Source organism: Ranitomeya variabilis, chromosome 5 (assembly GCF_051348905.1).
Source record: "Ranitomeya variabilis isolate aRanVar5 chromosome 5, aRanVar5.hap1, whole genome shotgun sequence".
Taxonomy (NCBI): domain Eukaryota; kingdom Metazoa; phylum Chordata; class Amphibia; order Anura; family Dendrobatidae; genus Ranitomeya; species Ranitomeya variabilis.
In genome coordinates, this window is record NC_135236.1 from 411,384,145 (window position 1) to 411,404,234 (window position 20,090).

Consider the following 20,090-nt stretch of genomic DNA (forward strand, 5'->3'; position numbering starts at 1 on the left):
ACCATAGTCATATCATATAAAAACAAACAACAATATTCTTCACCTTTCCGCAGAGAAGATGATAATCCATTTGTCCCACGACGGGTCTAGCTCTGCTACATCTAGATGACAAGCTGTATGGTTGATTCATGTGATCATACAGCCTGTCATCCAGCAGAGACACTGAGCAGCGTCTGCTACCACTGCTCAGTGTCTCCCTGTTAACTCCTATTACTTGTCTGAGGACACTGCGAGTGTGAGAAAGTTCTCCTGCTCGCAGTGCCATCAGACAGGTCCTGGGAATTCACAGCCAATGAACTCACTTCACCTATGTTACGTCAGCGCAAGCGCGTTGGGAGATTTTCCCATGGCACTCGCGCTGACATCAGAAAATGATGTGTAAATGACTTAGAGAACTGCTCTATGTAAAAGCTCATGCTAAAATCACATTGCAATTGGACAGCAACCGCACTGCATTCGGATGTAAATCGGATGCTAGGTGTGAAAAATCGGATTGAATTTGCATGACTCTTGCATTACACTTTTGCAACTCTCGACAGTGAGAATCAGACCGATTTTTTATATGTTTACTGTGACTCCAGCCTAAGGCTGGTTTCACATTTGCGTAGGGCAGAGCTGTGGGGGGCTGTGCACTTCCTCATACTTCCTCTGTTAAACCCCACCCACTGCCACACCTCTTCCATTCAGCTCCGTCTACGTCGGCATGCGTCCTGCATGTTGCGTTCAGCGCAGCGTCAAAACGACGCATTCGGAGGCATCCGCATACATTCGCATGGCCTTTGTACCCAATGTTAAAGATAGGTACACAGGACGCATGCAAATTACTGAAGTAATTTGTGCCATTAAACTTTCTTTAATGATGTGCACCATGTCCATTATGTCGTTCAGACACTGTGTACCTTGCAAGGAATGTGCTCTTGTAACAAAAAGCATGGCTTGTTTGGGAAAAAGACATTTAGCAGAGGCAAACAAAAGGAAAATAGATCCATATATCGATTTGGTCTGTTTGGTAAGGCAATGGTTTTTGAACTTTTTTATTTTTTCATCAATATATCCTTTTGAGGGCTTGTTTTTTGAGGGATGAGTTGTACTTTTGAATGACACCATTCATTCTACCACATTGTGTCCTGGAAAAAGGGAAAAAAAAATCCAAGTGCGTTGAAATTGCAAAAAAAAGAACAATTCCATAATTGCTTTTTGGTTGTATTATTTACCATGTATACTACGAGTAAAACTGACCCGACAATATGATTCTCTACGTCAATACGAGTACTAAAAATACCAAACATGTATAGATTCTTTTTTTAATTTAAGCGGTGAAAAAAAATTCTGAAATTTGTAAGAAAAAACAATGTTGCTTTTGTCAGCATTTTCAAAGACCTATAACATTTTCATATTTCGGGATCTGGGGTGGTGTGATGGCTTATTTTTTGTGCCCTGAGCTGATGTTTTGACTGATAACATTTTGTGGTAGATACAATGATTTGATCACCTCTTATTGCATTTTTATTTAAGACAAAAATAACTTAATTTGGGGGTTTTAAATTTTTTTCTCTTTAAGTCGATTACCAATCGGACTAATTTACCTTACATTTTGATAGATCGGACTTTTATGAACACATCGATACCAAATATGTGTATTTTTTATTGTTTTATTTTTAATGAGGCTAAGGGGGTGACTAGAACTTTTGTGTTCTTTTTTTTCATATGACGTACAAGCCTGCATCAACACAACATATGTTGTACATGTATGTCATGTGTCTTGAAGGGGTTAAAATATACCGCATTTATCAAACAGCATGAACCACTGTGATATATCTGGAGTATTTTAAAGACTGTTTTCTTTGTCAGTAGAAAATATTGTTTGATATATTGTGCTCTTAAATAATAATCCAAAATTTACTGAAAGATGGGTAAACTTGAAATTTTCAAACCAAATGTATCTGCTCTGAAAACTGAAACATTGATTCAGACCACACAAAGTAATTCATAATTAAAGGGGTTGTCCTGTACCTAAAATGTCCTTTTTAAATATCTATTATTACACACTAACCACTTTTGTAATTATCTTTATTATTTAATGCCCTACCATTTTCCCTATCTAATCCCTAAATGTCTTTTCTTTAGTTCACTTTCAGTAATGTTCAGCTTAAGAGGAGTCTCAAAGGGATGTGACAGGAAGCCGTTACTGCACTCACTGTTATGGTCTGGTGATTAAGGAGCGACATGCGACTAGCTCTGGGCAGGTGGTAACTATACCGACCGCAGTTCCTGATCTTAACACAGACACTAGCAGTAGCCGTGGGATATTCCTGTCACTCCCTGGACACCTCGTCACAGCCGGAGATCTAGCTACCCCTAAAGGTAGAAGCAGGAAAGCTATCTTGCCTCAGAGAAAATCCCCAAAAGGATAGGACAGCCCCCCACAAATAATGACTGTGAGAGGAGAAGAAAATGACATACGTAGTATGAAACAAGATTTAGCAAAGGAGGCCACTACTAGCTAGAAAGAATTAGTACAGGACAGAACACTGTGCGGTCAGTAATAAAAACTAGAAAAAGTCCACCGCAGAGAAATGCAAAAATCTCCACACCTGACTAAAGGTGTGGAGGGCAAACTCTGCTGCCCAGAGCTTCCAGCTTAGCTGACTAGATACATACTGATAAGCTGGACAAATGAGCAAAACATAGAAAGTGCTAAACAACAAAGTCCACAACAAGTGAACTGCAAAAAGACAAGCAAGGACTTAGCTTTGCTGAAATGGTCAGAGTGACAGGGAAATCCTCAGAGAGCCATGACTCCAAGCTCAACAATTGACAACTGGCATTGAATTAGGGAAAAGGCCAGACTAATATAGCAGAGCCAGAAAGACGATCAGTGAAAACAGCTGCTGATGCTAAATCCAAGAAGCAGCCATACCACTCAAAACCACAGGAGGGTGTCATGAATCCCAATGGCTAGGGATAGCAAGGGACAAGCAAAGTAATACAAAATATCGGACGAGCTCTAGGGTGATGGAACCTGGGCTGACCGCTGCCCTACGCCTGACAAACGCAACTAGAGATAGCCAGGGAGTGTGCCTACGTTGGTTCTAGACGCCACGCACCAGCCTAAGAGCTAACTAGTACTGCAGAGAAAATAAAGACCTCACTTGCCTCCAGAGGAATGAACCCCAAAAGGTATAGTTGCCCCCCACATGTATTGACGGTGAAATGAGAGGAAGGCACACACATAGAGATGATATATATAGGTTCAGCAAATTGAGGCCCGCTGTAAACTAGAAAGCAGAACGATACAAAAGGGGTCTGAGCGGTCAGCAAAAAACCCTAATCAAAAAACCATCCTGAGATTACAAGAACCCATGTGCCAACTCATGGCACATGGGGAGAACCTCAGTCCACTAGAGCTACCAGCTAGCATAGAGACATAATAAGCAAGCTGGACAAAAAAAACCAACAACTGAAAATCAGCACTTAGCTTATCCTGAAAGATCTGGGAGCAGGTAGGCAGGAACCAAACAGAGCACATCTGAATACATTGATAGCCGGCAAGGGAATGACAGAAAGGCCAGGTAAAATAGGAAACACCCAGCCTCTGATGAACAGGTGGAAACCAAAGGCCGCAACCCACCAAAGTCACCCAGTACCAGCAGTAACCACCAGAGGGAGCCCACAAACAGAATCCACAACAGTACCCCCCCTTGAGGAGGGGTCACCGAACCCTCACGAGAACCCCCAGGGCGATCAGGGTGAGCTCTATGGAAGGCGCGGACCAAATCAGTCGCATGAACATCGGAGGCGACCACCCAGGAATTATCCTCCTGACCATAACCCTTCCACTTAACCAAATACTGGAGTTTGCGTCTGGAAACACGAGAATCCAAGATCTTCTCAACAACATACTCCAATTCTCCCTCCACCAGCACCGGAGCAGGAGGCTCAACCGAAGGAACAACGGGCACCTCATACCTCCGCAACAACGACCAATGGAACACATTATGAATAGCAAACGATGCTGGGAGATCCAAACGAAAAGATACAGGGTTAAGAATCTCCGAGATCCTATAAGGACCGATGAACCGAGGCTTGAACTTAGGAGAAGAGACCTTCATAGGGACAAAACGAGAAGACAACCACACCAAATCCCCAACAAGAAGTCGGGGACCCACGCGGCGACGGCGATTAGCAAACTGCTGAGTCTTCTCCTGAGATAACTTCAAATTGTCCACCACCTGGTTCCAAATCTGATGCAGCCTGTCCACCACCACGTCCACTCCAGGACAATCCGAAGACTCCACCTGACCAGAGGAAAAACGAGGATGAAACCCCGAATTACAAAAAAAAGGAGAAACCAACGTGGCAGAACTAGCCCGATTATTAAGAGCAAATTCGGCCAGTGGCAAAAAAGCAACCCAGTCATCTTGATCAGCAGAAACAAAACACCTCAAATAAGTTTCCAAGGTCTGATTAGTTCGCTCCGTCTGGCCATTCGTCTGAGGATGGAATGCAGACGAGAAAGACAAATCAATGCCCATCTTGGCACAAAACGTCCGCCAAAATCTAGACACAAACTGGGATCCCCTGTCAGAAACGATATTCTCCGGAATCCCATGCAAACGAACCACGTTCTGAAAAAATAAAGGGACCAACTCAGAGGAGGAAGGCAACTTAGGCAAGGGCACCAAATGAACCATCTTAGAAAAGCGGTCACCCACAACCCAGATAACGGACATTTTCTGTGAAACCGGGAGATCAGAAATAAAATCCATGGAAATGTGCGTCCAAGGCCTCTTCGGGATGGGCAAGGATAACAACAACCCACTGGCCCGAGAACAGCAAGGCTTAGCTTGAGCACACACTTCACAAGACTGCACAAAGGTACGCACATCCCTAGACAAGGAAGGCCACCAAAAAGACCTGGCCACCAAGTCTCTAGTACCAAATATTCCAGGATGACCAGCCAACACAGAAGAATGGACCTCGGAGATGACTCTATTGGTCCAATCATCCGGAACAAACAGTCTTTCTGGTGGACAACGATCCGGTTTATCCACCTGAAACTCCTGCAATGCACGTCGCAAGTCTGGGGATACGGCGGACAATATTACCCCATCCCTAAGGATACCAGTAGGCCCAGAGTCTCCAGGAGAGTCAGGCACAAAACTCCTGGAAAGAGCATCTGCCTTCACATTCTTTGAACCTGGCAGGTATGAAACCACGAAATTGAAACGAGAAAAAAACAACGACCAACGAGCCTGTCTAGGATTCAAACGCCTGGCAGACTCAAGGTAAATGAGATTCTTGTGATCAGTCAAGACCACCACACGATGTTTAGCACCCTCAAGCCAATGACGCCACTCCTCAAATGCCCACTTCATGGCCAAAAGCTCCCGATTACCCACATCATAATTGCGCTCGGCGGGCGAGAATTTTCTAGAGAAGAATGCACATGGCTTCATCACCGAGCCATTAGAACTTCTCTGTGACAAAACCGCCCCCGCTCCAATCTCGGAAGCATCAACCTCAACCTGAAAAGGAAGCGAAACATCTGGTTGACACAACACAGGAGCAGAAGAAAACCGGCGCTTAAGTTCCTGAAAGGCCTCCACGGCCGCAGGAGACCAATCAGCAACATCAGCACCCTTTTTAGTCAAATCAGTCAAAGGTTTAACAATACTGGAAAAATTAGCAATAAACCGACGATAAAAATTAGCAAACCCCAAGAACTTCTGAAGGCTCTTAACAGATGTAGGTTGTGTCCAGTCACAAATCGCCTGAACCTTGACGGGATCCATCTCAATAGTAGAAGGAGAAAAAATGTACCCCAAAAAAGAAATCTTCTGGACTCCGAAGAGACACTTTGAGCCCTTCACAAACAGAGAATTGGCCCGCAGAACCTGAAACACCTTCCTGACCTGTAGAACATGAGACTCCCAGTCATCAGAAAACACCAAAATATCATCCAAATACACAATCATAAACTTATCCAGATATTCACGGAAAATATTGTGCATAAAGGACTGAAAGACTGACGGAGCATTGGAGAGTCCAAAAGGCATTACCAAATACTCAAAATGGCCCTCAGGCGTATTAAATGCGGTTTTCCACTCATCACCCTGTTTTATCCGCACCAGATTATACGCACCGCGAAGATCTATCTTAGTGAACCACCTAGCCCCCTTAATGCGAGCAAACAAATCAGTCAATAATGGCAATGGATACTGATACTTGACTGTAATCTTATTCAGAAGGCGATAATCTATACAAGGCCTCAGGGAACCATCTTTTTTTGCCACGAAAAAAAAAACCTGCTCCCAGAGGGGACGAAGATGGACGAATATGTCCCTTTTCCAAGGACTCCTTAATATAATTCCGCATAGCAGTATGCTCTGGCAGTGACAGATTAAATAAACGACCCTTAGGGAACTTACTGCCAGGAATCAATTCTATAGCACAGTCACAATCTCTATGCGGAGGGAGCGAATTGAGCTTAGGCTCCTCAAAAACATCCCTATAGTCAGACAAAAACGCAGGGATCTCAGAAGGAGTAGATGAAGCGATTGAAATCGGAGGTGCATAATCATGAACCCCCTGACATCCCCAGCTTAACACAGACATTGTTTTCCAGTCCAGGACAGGATTATGAGTTTGTAACCATGGCAGACCAAGCACTAGTACATCATGTAAATTATACAGTACAAGGAAGCGAATCACCTCCTGATGAACGGGAGTCATGCGCATGGTCACTTGTGTCCAATACTGCGGTTTATTCATAGCCAATGGTGTAGAGTCAATTCCCTTCAGAGGAATAGGAACTTCCAGAGGTTCCAGACTAAAACCGCAGCGTTTAGCAAATGACCAATCCATAAGACTCAGGGCAGCGCCCTAATCCACATAGGCATCGACGGAAATGGAAGACAGTGAAAAAATCAGAGTCACAGACAAAATGAACTTAGGCTGCAGAGTACCAATGGCAAAAGATTTATCAACCCTTTTTGTGCGTTTAGAGCATGCTGATATAACATGAGCTGAATCACCACAATAAAAACACAATCCATTTTTCCGCCTATAATTTTGCCGTTCACTTCTGGACTGAATTCTATCACATTGCATAGTCTCAGGTGCCTGTTCAAAAGACACCGCCAACTGGTGCACGGGTTTGCGCTCCCGTAAACGCCGATCAATCTGAATGGCCATAGCCATCGACTCATTCAGACCTGTAGGCGTAGGGAACCCCACCATAATATCCTTAATGGCCTCGGAAAGACCATTTCTGAAGTTTGCAGCCAGGGCGCACTCATTCCACTGAGTAAGCACCGACCATTTCCGAAATTTTTGACAATATATTTCCGCTTCATCATACCCCTGAGAGAGGGCTAATAAAGCCTTTTCAGCCTGAATCTCCAGGTTGGGTTCCTCATAGAGCAATCCCAATGCCAGAAAAAACGCATCCACATTGAGCAATGCAGGATCCCCTGGTGCCAATGCAAATGCCCAATTCTGAGGGTCGCCTCGCAGGAAAGATATTACAATCTTGACCTGTTGAGCAGGGTCTCCAGAGGAGCGAGATTTTAAAGAAAGAAACAATTTACAATTGTTGCTGAAATTCAGGAAGGTAGATCTATCTCCAGAAAAGAACTCTGGAATAGGAATTCTAGGTTCAGACATGGGAGTGTGAACAACAAAATCCTGTATGTTTTGAACTTTTGCCGCGAGATTACTCAGGCTGGAAGCCAAACTCTGGACATCCATGTTAAACAGCTAATATCAGAGCCATTCAAGGGTTAAGAGGAGGTAAGAAGCAGCTAGACAGCAATTAAGGGCTAGGCAGCAAAACTCTGAAGGAAAAAAAAAAATAAAAAAATAAATAAATTTCCCTTAAACACTTCTTTTTCTCCTGCTTCAGCCCAAACAATTAACACTTTGTGGGCCGGCTATACTGTCATGAATCCCAATGGCTAGGGATAGCAAGGGACAAGCAAAGTAATACAAAATATCGGACGAGCTCTAGGGTGATGGAACCTGGGCTGACCGCTGCCCTACGCCTGACAAACGCAACTAGAGATAGCCAGGGAGCGTGCCTACGTTGGTTCTAGACGCCACGCACCAGCCTAAGAGCTAACTAGTACTGCAGAGAAAATAAAGACCTCACTTGCCTCCAGAGGAATGAACCCCAAAAGGTATAGTTGCCCCCCACATGTATTGACGGTGAAATGAGAGGAAGGCACACACATAGAGATGATATATATAGGTTCAGCAAATTGAGGCCCGCTGTAAACTAGAAAGCAGAACGATACAAAAGGGGTCTGAGCGGTCAGCAAAAAACCCTAATCAAAAAACCATCCTGAGATTACAAGAACCCATGTGCCAACTCATGGCACATGGGGAGAACCTCAGTCCACTAGAGCTACCAGCTAGCATAGAGACATAATAAGCAAGCTGGACAAAAAAAACCAACAACTGAAAATCAGCACTTAGCTTATCCTGAAAGATCTGGGAGCAGGTAGGCAGGAACCAAACAGAGCACATCTGAATACATTGATAGCCGGCAAGGGAATGACAGAAAGGCCAGGTAAAATAGGAAACACCCAGCCTCTGATGGACAGGTGGAAACCAAAGGCCGCAACCCACCAAAGTCACCCAGTACCAGCAGTAACCACCAGAGGGAGCCCACAAACAGAATCCACAACAGGAGGGAGCCCAAGAGCAGAACTCACAAAAATGCTACTTATAACCACCGGAGGGAGCCCAAGAGCGGAATTCACAACAACTCACTCCCAACATCGTCCATCACCCCTCCATCATCAGGGGGCAGTGCTGCAGTTACTTACTACAGTTTCTTGCATTACCAACCTCTGGAGATGCCCTAGATTCATGTTACTGATAGAAAACATGAGAGAGGTGAGTGCAGTGCCGGCAATCTGCTACTCTCTATGCTGCTTTTAACTGTGAAACAAGATGCTGTCAGGGGGCAGAGATAGAAGCTGTGAGTACTGCAGTGCGCAGGTGCTGGGCCTCTCTGACCTTTTCTGGTGCATGCGCACTGAGGTTATTTACTCTGCCCTCAACAGGGCAGACCAGCATGCCTGCGCAGGAGCACGGCACGAGCAAGCAGGATGACGACATCGCATGAAGATGGGAGGCTCGGGACCTGCGACACCCATCAGACCGGACCGCCCCCGGGGAAGTATAATAAAACTTGTTTTTCCTCTCTTTCAGGTCATTATAGAATGCTGTAGATAAGCCCTGAAAGGCAGTGGCCACATCTTATAGTGGCAAAACGAGGTGACAGGTTCCCTTTAAGAGAGAGAGAGATTATCGAGCTTGATATCAGCACACAGTTAGTTTAAAAGCAGGCATGTCTGATAGTATGGGATTGCATTAGTGCCTATGGCAAAGACAGCTTATACTTCTTGAAACATCTATTTCAGGCAAGGCCTTGCTTATTTCAGTAAGACAATGCTAAACCACATTCTGCATCCATCACAACAGCATTGCTTTGCGGGTGAAAATTCGGGTGATAATCTGGCCACCTGCAGTCCAGACCTTTCACCAAAAGAAAATATTTGGTGCATTATGAAACAAAAAATCCTACAAAGACACAGGACTGTGGAGCAGCTACAGTCCTACATCAGAAAAGAATGGGATAACATTAATCTCCCAAAACTCCAGCAACTGGTCTCACCACTTCCCAGATGTTTGCTGTTTTAAAAAGATGCTACACAATGGCAGACATGGCCCTATCCCAACTTTTTTGAGAAAAATATCACTTTCAATTTCTGATCCATGTTCTGTTGAGAAGAAATTTAGGATACAAGAGATTTCCAAATCATTGCTTTCTTGTTTTCTTTCCATTTTACACAGTGTCTCAACTTTTTTGGAATTGAGGTAGTACGACATAAAATATACCGGTAGTTACAAATACTTACACAAGTCAGAGTAGTAACTAGGCTGTAGCATCAGTTATATCCTGACTTGTATTCTATTGCACAATCATTTTATACTCACCACCTGGAGTTTGCTAGTTGTCTGGACTTGTTGAAATCCATCTATAGGCACACAGTGATCTGCATGTCCGTTGCAAAAGCAGCTTCCTTTAACAATGAAGTCATAAACAGCATAGTGTGCTAGTGACTGTGGCTTAATATCCCAGCTCTTATTCTGACATGGACAGCTTTGTTGCTTCAGCAGCTGCACACGTAGGTTAGTAATCTTCAGCAAATCTTGAGCCTTCTCACTATAGGGATCCACAGCTGTATAAGGTGGTGGCATTGCTCTGTAAATAACCTGCGGTGATACATAGATACACAAGATTTGGTAAGAGTAAACATAACATTAGGTAGAACGTAATGATTATACTTCACATTGTATTGCAACTGTATCTGTTAATATTTGTAACAGACAACATAAAGAATACTTTTACACACTTTTTTGGGGAGGTCGGGGGAGAAAAGCGGTTGGGTTCAAACTATGAACATAAAATCTAAACCATTCAACTTTTTTTTTACAATGGTTAACGGTACATTTTTCTAAATTATAGTGTTTTTGTTGTGCTTTGCCCATGCACCTCTAGTTGGAATGTGACCAGAAGTATGCAAATCACATCCTTTCCATTCCATTTCCCACTCTAGCTGCCGACACCAGAGAACCCCGATGGTGTGTGATGCGCATGCTGTGAGGATTCAGAAGTCTGCAGTCAACAAAGTGACTGCAAACTTTTTACAAAAGACTGGACAATCCCCTTAAAAGCTCTTCTACCAAGATAATCTCCCCTGTAGAACATGCATAACATGGTTCAGAATCAGTAAAACTCAAACTGACCAGCATTTCTGTCCATAAAATGGCCGCTGATGAAGGAGCATGTGACCACACCTGCCCGTTGACCTCCTCCAATTGTAAAAACACCACATATGGAAAAGCTGCTTTTCTATTGGATGAAGCTGATGGACTGGTCTGGTCACATGCTCCTCCTCCAGAAGCTATTTTATGGACAGACTTGCTTGTCAGTTTGTGAAGAACAGTAACAAGAGAAAGTGGCTGACCCCTTTAAGAGTGTTTTCAGATGTTGAGCATACACAATTATGAAGTGTATAACTGACAATGGCCATATCTGTTCAGCACGGGGTCCTATTATAACAAGAAAAACAAACTGCATCATATACTTCTTTATGCTGCACTCCTACTGACATCAATAGAAGCAAGTGATCTACAGAATACAGTAAACCTTCCTAGTGACAGCTTTCAGCAGCCATTGCAGACATACTCGCACTGCCAGGAGTCCAGGTGATCCCCCAGAATTGCCGAACAGTCGATACAGCAACATAAAATAGACATCAGCAGCCCACTCTACATTACAGTATTAGTCGGATATTTTCTTTATAGGGGTCAGAGATCTGTTTTTTATATATATATATATATATATATATATATATATATATATATATATATATATATATATATATATATATATATATATATATATATATATATTATATATATATTATATATATATATATATATATATATATATATATATATAATACTACAGGTCAGGATAATTCATATGGCATGTTACATGTGCACGAGCTCTATTTCCTAGCTCTTAAGGTACAGAAGAAAAATATTTCCTGTAAAATTCCTTTTCAAGCATCTAACAATGTGAACAAATTCATAAAATACCAGGAAATCATGTTGACATTACAATAAGATAAATTCAGATCTGACTATTTCCCACAGATTTTATTATCATAATTTTGATACATAACACAATACATCATGGTATCTTCATGTTTACAGGCATCATTTTACACACAAGCACATAGCACACATTCTTGATGGGTGCTTTCTGCCATTTACCAAAAGGGTTTTAGACACATTATTTAAACACCTGGTGAGACCTGTTATGTTTTGAAAAAAGTTCTTTTTATGACTTTCCCCACTTTTTAACTTTATTTCAAGTGTCACTGACACATTTCAGATGACATCATTGGTGGAATTCAAAGATTTGAGTGTCCATCAATTAGAAGAATGAAGAGACTCATGCATTACAGTCTTATTCATTTTAATGGATTATCTGTCAATGTGCTCACAGATTCCAACCGCTCAAAATTAAAAGGGTTATCTAGGACTATTATTTTTTACTATGGGCAGGTAGTTGCTAACTACCTGCCTGTTGTGCCTGGCACTGATCTCTGCCGGGTCAGAGCAGTTATGGACCGCTCCTGCTGGTGGCGTTCCTGTGGCTTCGGGTGACATCACACCAACAGAGCAGCCGCTTCACTTCTGTTGTCGGGGTGTGGTTGCCGATGCCATGGTCATACTGATTGACAGCTAGCTCCCCTCTGCATGGAGCTGACACTCAATAAGCATGACGTCGGCAGTCACGCTGCGACAGAGCAGCCCGAAAAAGGAAGAGCTTGCTTTGTTAACGTGAAGTAGCAGAATGAGCTGGCTTAAGGTAGATGCAGGTAGTTAGCAATTACTTGCCTATCCGTTCATAACCCAATAGGAAAAAAATAAAATACTCTAGAAAACCCCCTTTAGGATAAGTTCACATTGGGTGCTTTTGCTGCGTTTTTTTTTCTGCAGCAAAACCTGATTTCTTGGCAGAAAAGAAGCTACAGCAAAAAAGCATGTTTTGGTGTGTTTTTAGGGCTAACTTGTGTCTCTTTGTACAAGGGCAGCGCCCCAGATTCCTGGTCGTTGCAGTACTGATGCTCCGCCGCTAAGGGGAGTGATGGTACGTCTGATGGCACTGAAGGAGTTCACCTGACCAGGTATCACAGACACCAATACACTTCATAGTCTGGCCTCCAGGGGGAGCTAAGGGTGCTATGTATTAGGCCACTCCTCACAATCTGGTAAAACTGGGGGTTGGATAGAAATTTAGTGAGAAGCTGACTGGGTTGGAACCAGGCAACATCCTGTGGCAGAGGGTGTTGCAGGGGAAGATTCAGGGGGGTCCCTGTCAGGGGTGGGATCCTGACAGAGGCCTAGCGAAAAGGACAGAACGTTAAGGAACCGCGCCTGCACTACATCGCGGCGGTATCTCAAGAAAGGACAAGAAGCGAGGTTTATTGTGGAGAGTGAGAAACGAGATCAAAGCAAAAAGGAGATAACACCAGTAGGAGTCGTGCTGTAAGACCGAGGCAACATGCTACTGAGGCGCGTAGCCGGTGGCCGGAACGCCGAGGAAGTATTGGGCTCCAAGCATTACTTCAAACCAACGGCAGGACAGTTAATTATAGGTTGGCTGTCTCACCTAAATCACCTAAGCAGACATAGGGGGCAACTGTGGGAGAGGGGCGTCACTAGGGTCCCGGAAGAACTCCAGGCCTACCCGTCATACAGGTGCGTCCTATCCATATCATCTGGGGGACGGAGAAGAACATCAGAACAGACATAAGTTGTGGGAAAGAACATCAGAAACAGACAACAGTTGTGAGGACTATCCCGTGGTGCTCAGCAGGGAAGTACTACAACACACAGGCGCTAGAAGGTAGGCACAGATTTCCACCTGCGAAGGGAACTCTGGAGGTGCCATCGGACCGGCCGGTCTCAGACAGCCCTGTTAACCGTACTCTGGATTGAGGATCTTGAAGCCTTCAGTAAAGAGGTAAAGAGACTGCAACCCTGTGTCCTCGTTATTAAGTGCGACCCGCACCACGCACCATCACTTACAAACTTTCATTGGACGCCCCTTAGCAGGGTCACGGACCGGGTCTAGCCACCGTGACAACCCCAGAACTGAGACAGAGAGGCCCGGTACCGAGTACCCCGCGGCCCTGCGTCTGGGGGCGCTCCACATGCTAATAAAGTTGAGTGACCCCAGGGAAAAAAAAACCCTATTTCCTGTAGAACCAAACCACTAGATCCTTTGAAAAGCTGGCAATCATGAAAAATGGAGACTCACGGTGCAGAGGTGAGTTCACCGGGAGAATTTCACTGGGGTGAATTTCAACTGCGGTGAACTCGCCTCTGCACCGTGACTTTCTCACGGTGCTAGCAGGGATCTCACAAAGGTCACCGCAGTTCAGCTCGACTGCCAACGCAGCCTCAATTACGTCACCGCTAGTCACTGAGGCTGCAGCTCGCAGCAACTCATTCACCAGTGGTTCTCAGTCTGGATGGTCGCATCTTGGCACCATCCAGGTTGAAAACTAATTATCCCCCAGACATGGATTATGGTGTGGGACAGAACGACGGACAGGCGATGGATATGTTTACTTTTTATTTTTGCTTTATTACAGGAGAACGAGGGCTTCGGTGGAATTAGGCATTAGGTGAATATAAGGGTATGTGCACACGTTGCGGATTTTGCTGCGGATCCGCAGCGGTTTTGATGCTGCGGATTCGCAGCTGGTTCCCTGAGTTTACAGTACCATGTAAACCTATTGAAAACAAAATCCTCACTGCACATGCTGCAGAAAAAAACGCGCGGAAACGTAGCGTTGTTTATTCCGCAGCATATCAATTCTTTGTGCGGATTCCGCAGCGGTTTACACCTGCTCCATAATAGGAATCTGCAGGTGTAAAACCGCATGAAAAATGCAAAAAACGCAGTAAATCCGTGGTAATTCCGCAGGTAAAACGCAGTGCGATTTACCTGCGGATTTACCAAAATCAGTCTGGAAAAATCTGCAGGACTTTCCGCAACGTGTACACGTAGCCTCACTGTGTTTGTTATTTTTAAATAAAAATGGAAAAGTGTGTTTTGCTTTATTTCTAATAAAATACTTTATTCTGGCTGTGTCTTTATTTACCATATAACTATAGGATTAGAAATGAATAGGTGTCTTATAGACGCCTCTCCATTACTAAACTGTGGGTTTGATGTCACCTTACAATACAAAAGGTGACATAAACCCCACAAATATGAACCCCACTTGCCACTGCTACAGGGCAAGTGGGAAGAGCCAGGCAAAGCGCCAGAATTAGCGCATCTAATAGATGTGCCTTTTCTGGGCAGCTGCGCGCTGCTAGTTTTAGGCTGGGGTGAGGGGGACAATATCCATTGCCCCTTACCAGCCTGAGAATACCAGCCCCAAGCTGTCTGCTTTAGCAGGGATTGTTGTCAAAAATTGGGGGAGACCCCACGCCGCCTTTTTCTTAAATTATTCATTTAAATAATGTAAAAAAAAACAGCGTGGGGACCACTCTATTCTTGATAACAAACCTTGCTAACGCTAACAGCTGACGGTTGCAGCCCACAGCTGTGAGTTTTGCCTGGCTGGTTATCAAAAATAGGGGGAACACACGCAGGGTTTTTCTTTAATTATTTATTTACAGCACAGAAGTGGCTGATGAATACTCCCACCATCCGCTCCTGCTCTCACTGTTATTAGCGGCAGCAGATGTTGGATGATGGGAGTAGTAGTCCCATCAGCTGACACCAGTGACCGCAGGTAAACTGTATACCTCCGATCACAGCTGAGCGGTCACACTGTCTTTTGACAGCATGGGAACCGCAGCTCTCTGACTGGCGGGGATGATTTCACCATCAATCAGAAGTGGTGTTTGCCACGCTGTCATGCATATGACAGCGTGTCAAACACTGTATTGTCGGACCCCCTATTCAAGTGAATAGAGTTCGGGTCTGCTCTGCTGGATGACGGGCTGTATGGACGCATCATGCAACCATGCAGCCTGCCATCTAGATGTAGCGGAGATGACTGTGAGGTCACATCCTGATGTCCTTGACTTTTCTGCAGCAAATACGCTACTAAAAAGTCATCCTCTGTATTTGCAGCATTTTTTCACCATCCATTCAAAGCAATGGGTTAAAAACGCTGACAAAATGCTGAATGAAGTGACATGCTCTATGTCAAAAAAACGCTACAAAGCACAAAATCCTGATGACAAAAAAAAAAAACAATGTGTGTGCATGAAATTTCTGAAATCTCATAGGCTTTGCTGGTACTGTAAAAAGCAGCTAAAAATTAGGATAAATAAAGCAGCAAAAAAAAAGTAGCAAAAAAAAAGTAGCAAAAACGCCCAGTGTGAACATAACCTTAGGCTTGGTATGTGATTGAAAGTGATTGAAATCTCACTTTCAGTACAGAATAGATCACTACGAGCTTTTACAAGGGAACCTTACACCAGTCCAACTCCCAGGATTAGACTATTTTCACACGTTGCGTTTTTGCTGTGTTTTTTTCTGCAGGCAAAACCTGCTCTATTGGCAGTAAAGCTACTTAACAAAAGTTTGCTGTGTTTTTCAGGTATATTTGTCTCTTGTGAATGCTGATACAGTTTAGTGCCTGTTGTTCCTGAGTTTTCTGCACCAAAAATGCAGCAAAACCCGACACCTGCGTTTTTGCACTTACTCATTGCTTTCTATGTGACATGCTGCAGTTTTCAAAAACGCAGTCTTCCAATTACGTTTGGAAAAAAAACAGTGTCTGTGCATGAAATTTCTGACATCTCATAGCTTTTGCTGGTACTGTAAAATGAAGCTTTTATTTTTCATTAAAAAAAATGCAGCAAAAACGCAACGTGTGAATATAGAATTATGGTGTGGGGTGGCATAATGCATCTTGGCCTGACCTCTCTAGTCTTCATTCCAGGCACACTAAAAGCTCAATGTTACATTGATTTGGTCACGGAACCTGTGGTACGGCCATTTCTCCAAAGTGTCCCAGGAGCCGTTTATCAACATGGCAACACCAGGCTGCATGTTGCTCATGCTACTGTGAGCAGCCTTCATGGTCTAAATGTGCCACCATGACTTGCAGCGTCACCAGATTTGTCTCCCATCGAGCACATTTGGATCATCATTGGTCAGCAATTGTAAAGGAGCTTCCAGCAGTGTATCTTGATGATTTGTGTGCCCAAGTTCATTCAGCAGAACACAACATTCAGACATCCATTAATATCCTCACTGATTGCATGCTAAGGTGTTGTGAGAAAGTCACTGGTAATGTGCTGGAGGGGAGATATATTTCACTGCGCTTAAAGGGAACCTGTCACCCCCCCCAGGGTGCTTTTAAGTAAAAGAGCCACTTTCAGCAGCACTAAGGCTGCGTTCTGTGAAGGTGGCTCTTATGTTTAGCATCCCTAGGAATGCTGAACTAATCACTTTCATAAATTTGGCGCCATACCTCTATTGAGTCCGAGAGGTATGATTTCTCCCTGACTCAAGCGCCTCGCAGCCGTCCATCATCCCACCGGGCGCCGCTTCCTCTCTGTTGTGACGTCACGGCGCCTTCTTGTAGCAGAGGCCCCAGATCCCACCCCGCAGTGTGCTATGAATCTGGCGCCTGCGCAGAGGAGCGGGTCACCGTGCTTCATTGAAGATAGAGCCGAAATCTTGCGACATTTGTGAAGCCTGTGCTCCAAGCCTCTCGCACAGAGACGATTGGAGCACACCTGCGGAGGAGGCGGAGAAATTAATTTCTCCATCTCCTCCATTTCCGGGTCCAGCATGTATCGCACATCACTCGGATGATATCTGAGTGATGTGTGTTGTCTCACTCGCACCCATAGGCTTATATGGGTGCGGGTGAGCCGAGACTCAGCCGAGTGTCAGTGACAGTCGCAGTATGCTGCAATTTCACTCGCACCTTGAAAACGGCAAAGAAAAAAAACACTGATGCGAGCTCCTCCATAGTTGAATACTGATCTGAGTGCTATACGATGTTTTATCGCATAGCACTCGTCCGTATTCATCGCTAGTGTGACCACGGCCTAATGGTGAAAGGCGGAACCTCGATCTCAAAAGGACTGTTCTTTGGTCAAAACAGGAAAACAAAACGAAATGGTAGCTCAAAGGGCTGTGTTTGTTTTACTACACCTTAGTTTATGCTGCCTATAATAAACTAAAGGAATTTCTTAAAAGAGACAGTGTTCCCATGTCTACCTCCATGTACCGCTGAGGGAATCGATCTACCACAGTGTGTAAATGCATGTACTTCTGTGCATGGCACTCATAATCAATACTGAATAAAAATGTTTAGAAAATTTTGTTTCCTTTTATTTATCATTTGGATATCACTAACATGTCTATCTGTCCTGTGATCTCCATAATTCCGTGACTTTTACTCCTTGGCAGTTCCGGACTGGCCATCTGGCAAATGCCAGAAGGGCCTGTCCGATCGTGGGCTGCATTCTGTGCTACACTGTTAACAGAATTGGCGTATTTAGGCCACAAATACTGTTAACAGTTGTGATGAAACATAAGAGCCACTGACTCAGTCACTTAACCAAGCAGGCTTCCTTGTAGACTGCGACCTTATGGAGGCCGGCGCTGCGCAGGGGACATCGGTGATGCAATGATGTTACTGCATTGTGCCACCAGCGTCCACTGCAAGACCGCATAGAAAAATAGATGGAGTCTGCGGTGTCTGGATTAAGTGAGTATAAGGTTTTTCTTTATTATTGGGGGACTGTAGGGGACCATCATACTATATAGGGTGCTGTGGTGTGGACCATCATATTATGTAGGGGCCAAGGGGTGGACCATCATTTTATATAGGGGACTGTGGGGTGGACTATTATACTATATAGGGGATGTTGTGTGGACCATCACACTATATAGAGGGCTATAAGGTGAACCATCATACTACTGTATATAAGGGCTGTGGGGGTGAACCATCATACTATATAGGGGGCTGTGGTGTCGACCATCATACAATAAAAGGGGCTGATAGGGGACTGTTGGGAAGACCTTCATACTATATAGGGGGCTGTGAGAAGGACATCATACTACATAGGGTGCTGTTGGGGGACACTCATACTATATAGGGGGTTGTGGAATGGTCCATCACACTATATAGGGGGCTGTGAGGTGGACCATCCTACTATATAAGCTGCTTTAGTGTTGAAAATCATACTATATAGGGGGGCTGTGGGGTGGACCATCATACTTTATAGTGGGTTGTGAGGTGGACCATCATACCACATAGGGGGTTGTGGTAGACATTATACTATGTAGGGTAGCTGTGGTGGACATTATAATGTGTGGGGTGGCTATGAAGGTCATCAAAAGCTGTGGTGACAGTCAAGGATGTCTGCGTGTTACATTTTACAGGGACTAACCATAGATGGAAGACGAGGTCATTGTGGTCTGGGCCAAATGGAAAAGAAAAGGGAAAATTAATGATGACCATAAGCGAGAACATCACTAGTAAGAACCTGAACAGTACACACATATATGGTTTGCTGAGCACTGTTGAAGGACTGATATTACCATTATATGGTCACTGTAGGTGGTGATATCAGTCCTAGTACAATGGTTTTGGTGAATAGTTCTCCAGGCTTGAAGTTAAAGTCTGCAGTCACTCTATGTGTAGTTTTATTATTATTAAATCTTACATAGCGATATTATTGGTATTATTAGAAATATTAGTCTTGTAGTAAGTTTGATTTCCCCCAGGTAGGGTTATATTAGTAATAGACATCCCCATCTGGGTCTCGGGGGCAGGGATAGCATGGACCTGTGAGCTTTCAATTGCCAGAGCTGAATTTCAGTCTCAGTCTGTCCCTGCTCCTTGGTGTTGCAATTTTAATGTTGAGTGTAGATGACAAAAATGTTTCCGTTTTATATACATCTGGTAAGTTTACATCTCAATACCTTTATTCTCCTTATTAGAAATGAGCGGTGTTCGAGTCTAACTGTTCGCCAATTTCAAATTGGAGCTGTTTTGGGCGGTGTTCGAGTCGTTCGACGAACCCGAACAATTTGCTTAAAATTCGGCTGTTCGAGTTTCTGTTCGGTAACTGTTCGTTCACCAATGTTTATCATTGTTAATGGACTGTTTCAGTGTATAGTGGGCGGGGGGGCGAGGGATAGATCTGTGCTGAAATAACGCCGATCTCCATTTTTTTTTTCTTTCCCGCATTTACAGAGGGGCGGTGCAGTCTCTCAGCCTATCAGCAGTGCGCACACACACAGCAATGTGCATGTGATGCAGACAAGCAAGGGCATGTGTCATTGGCTGTGTATGTCACATGTCACTCCTCTCCCAATAAGAACCAGCCATTTGCCCCGTTGTCACCATTTCCTCACTGCTGCAGCTTAGTGTTAGACGGCACCGCTGCTGCTGTGGGCGCTATACAGTCAAAGAGTCTTTTTTTGCCAGCGAATTTTCTGA

General features: G+C 44.2%; 1 protein-coding gene across 2 annotated transcripts in view; it reads right to left on the reverse strand.

Moving 5' to 3' along the window:
- Positions 1 to 20,090, reverse strand: part of NTN4 (netrin 4) — a 247,094-nt gene that overhangs the window by 95,096 nt on the left and 131,908 nt on the right. Inside the window, exon 3 of one of the 2 annotated variants that reach the window (XM_077265159.1) lies at positions 10,009 to 10,287. The exons of the other annotated variant lie outside the window; for it this stretch is intronic. Within the exon in view, the coding sequence (XP_077121274.1) occupies positions 10,009 to 10,287 (279 nt within the window). The remainder of the gene's footprint in view (positions 1 to 10,008; positions 10,288 to 20,090) is intronic. 2 annotated transcript variants of the gene reach the window in all.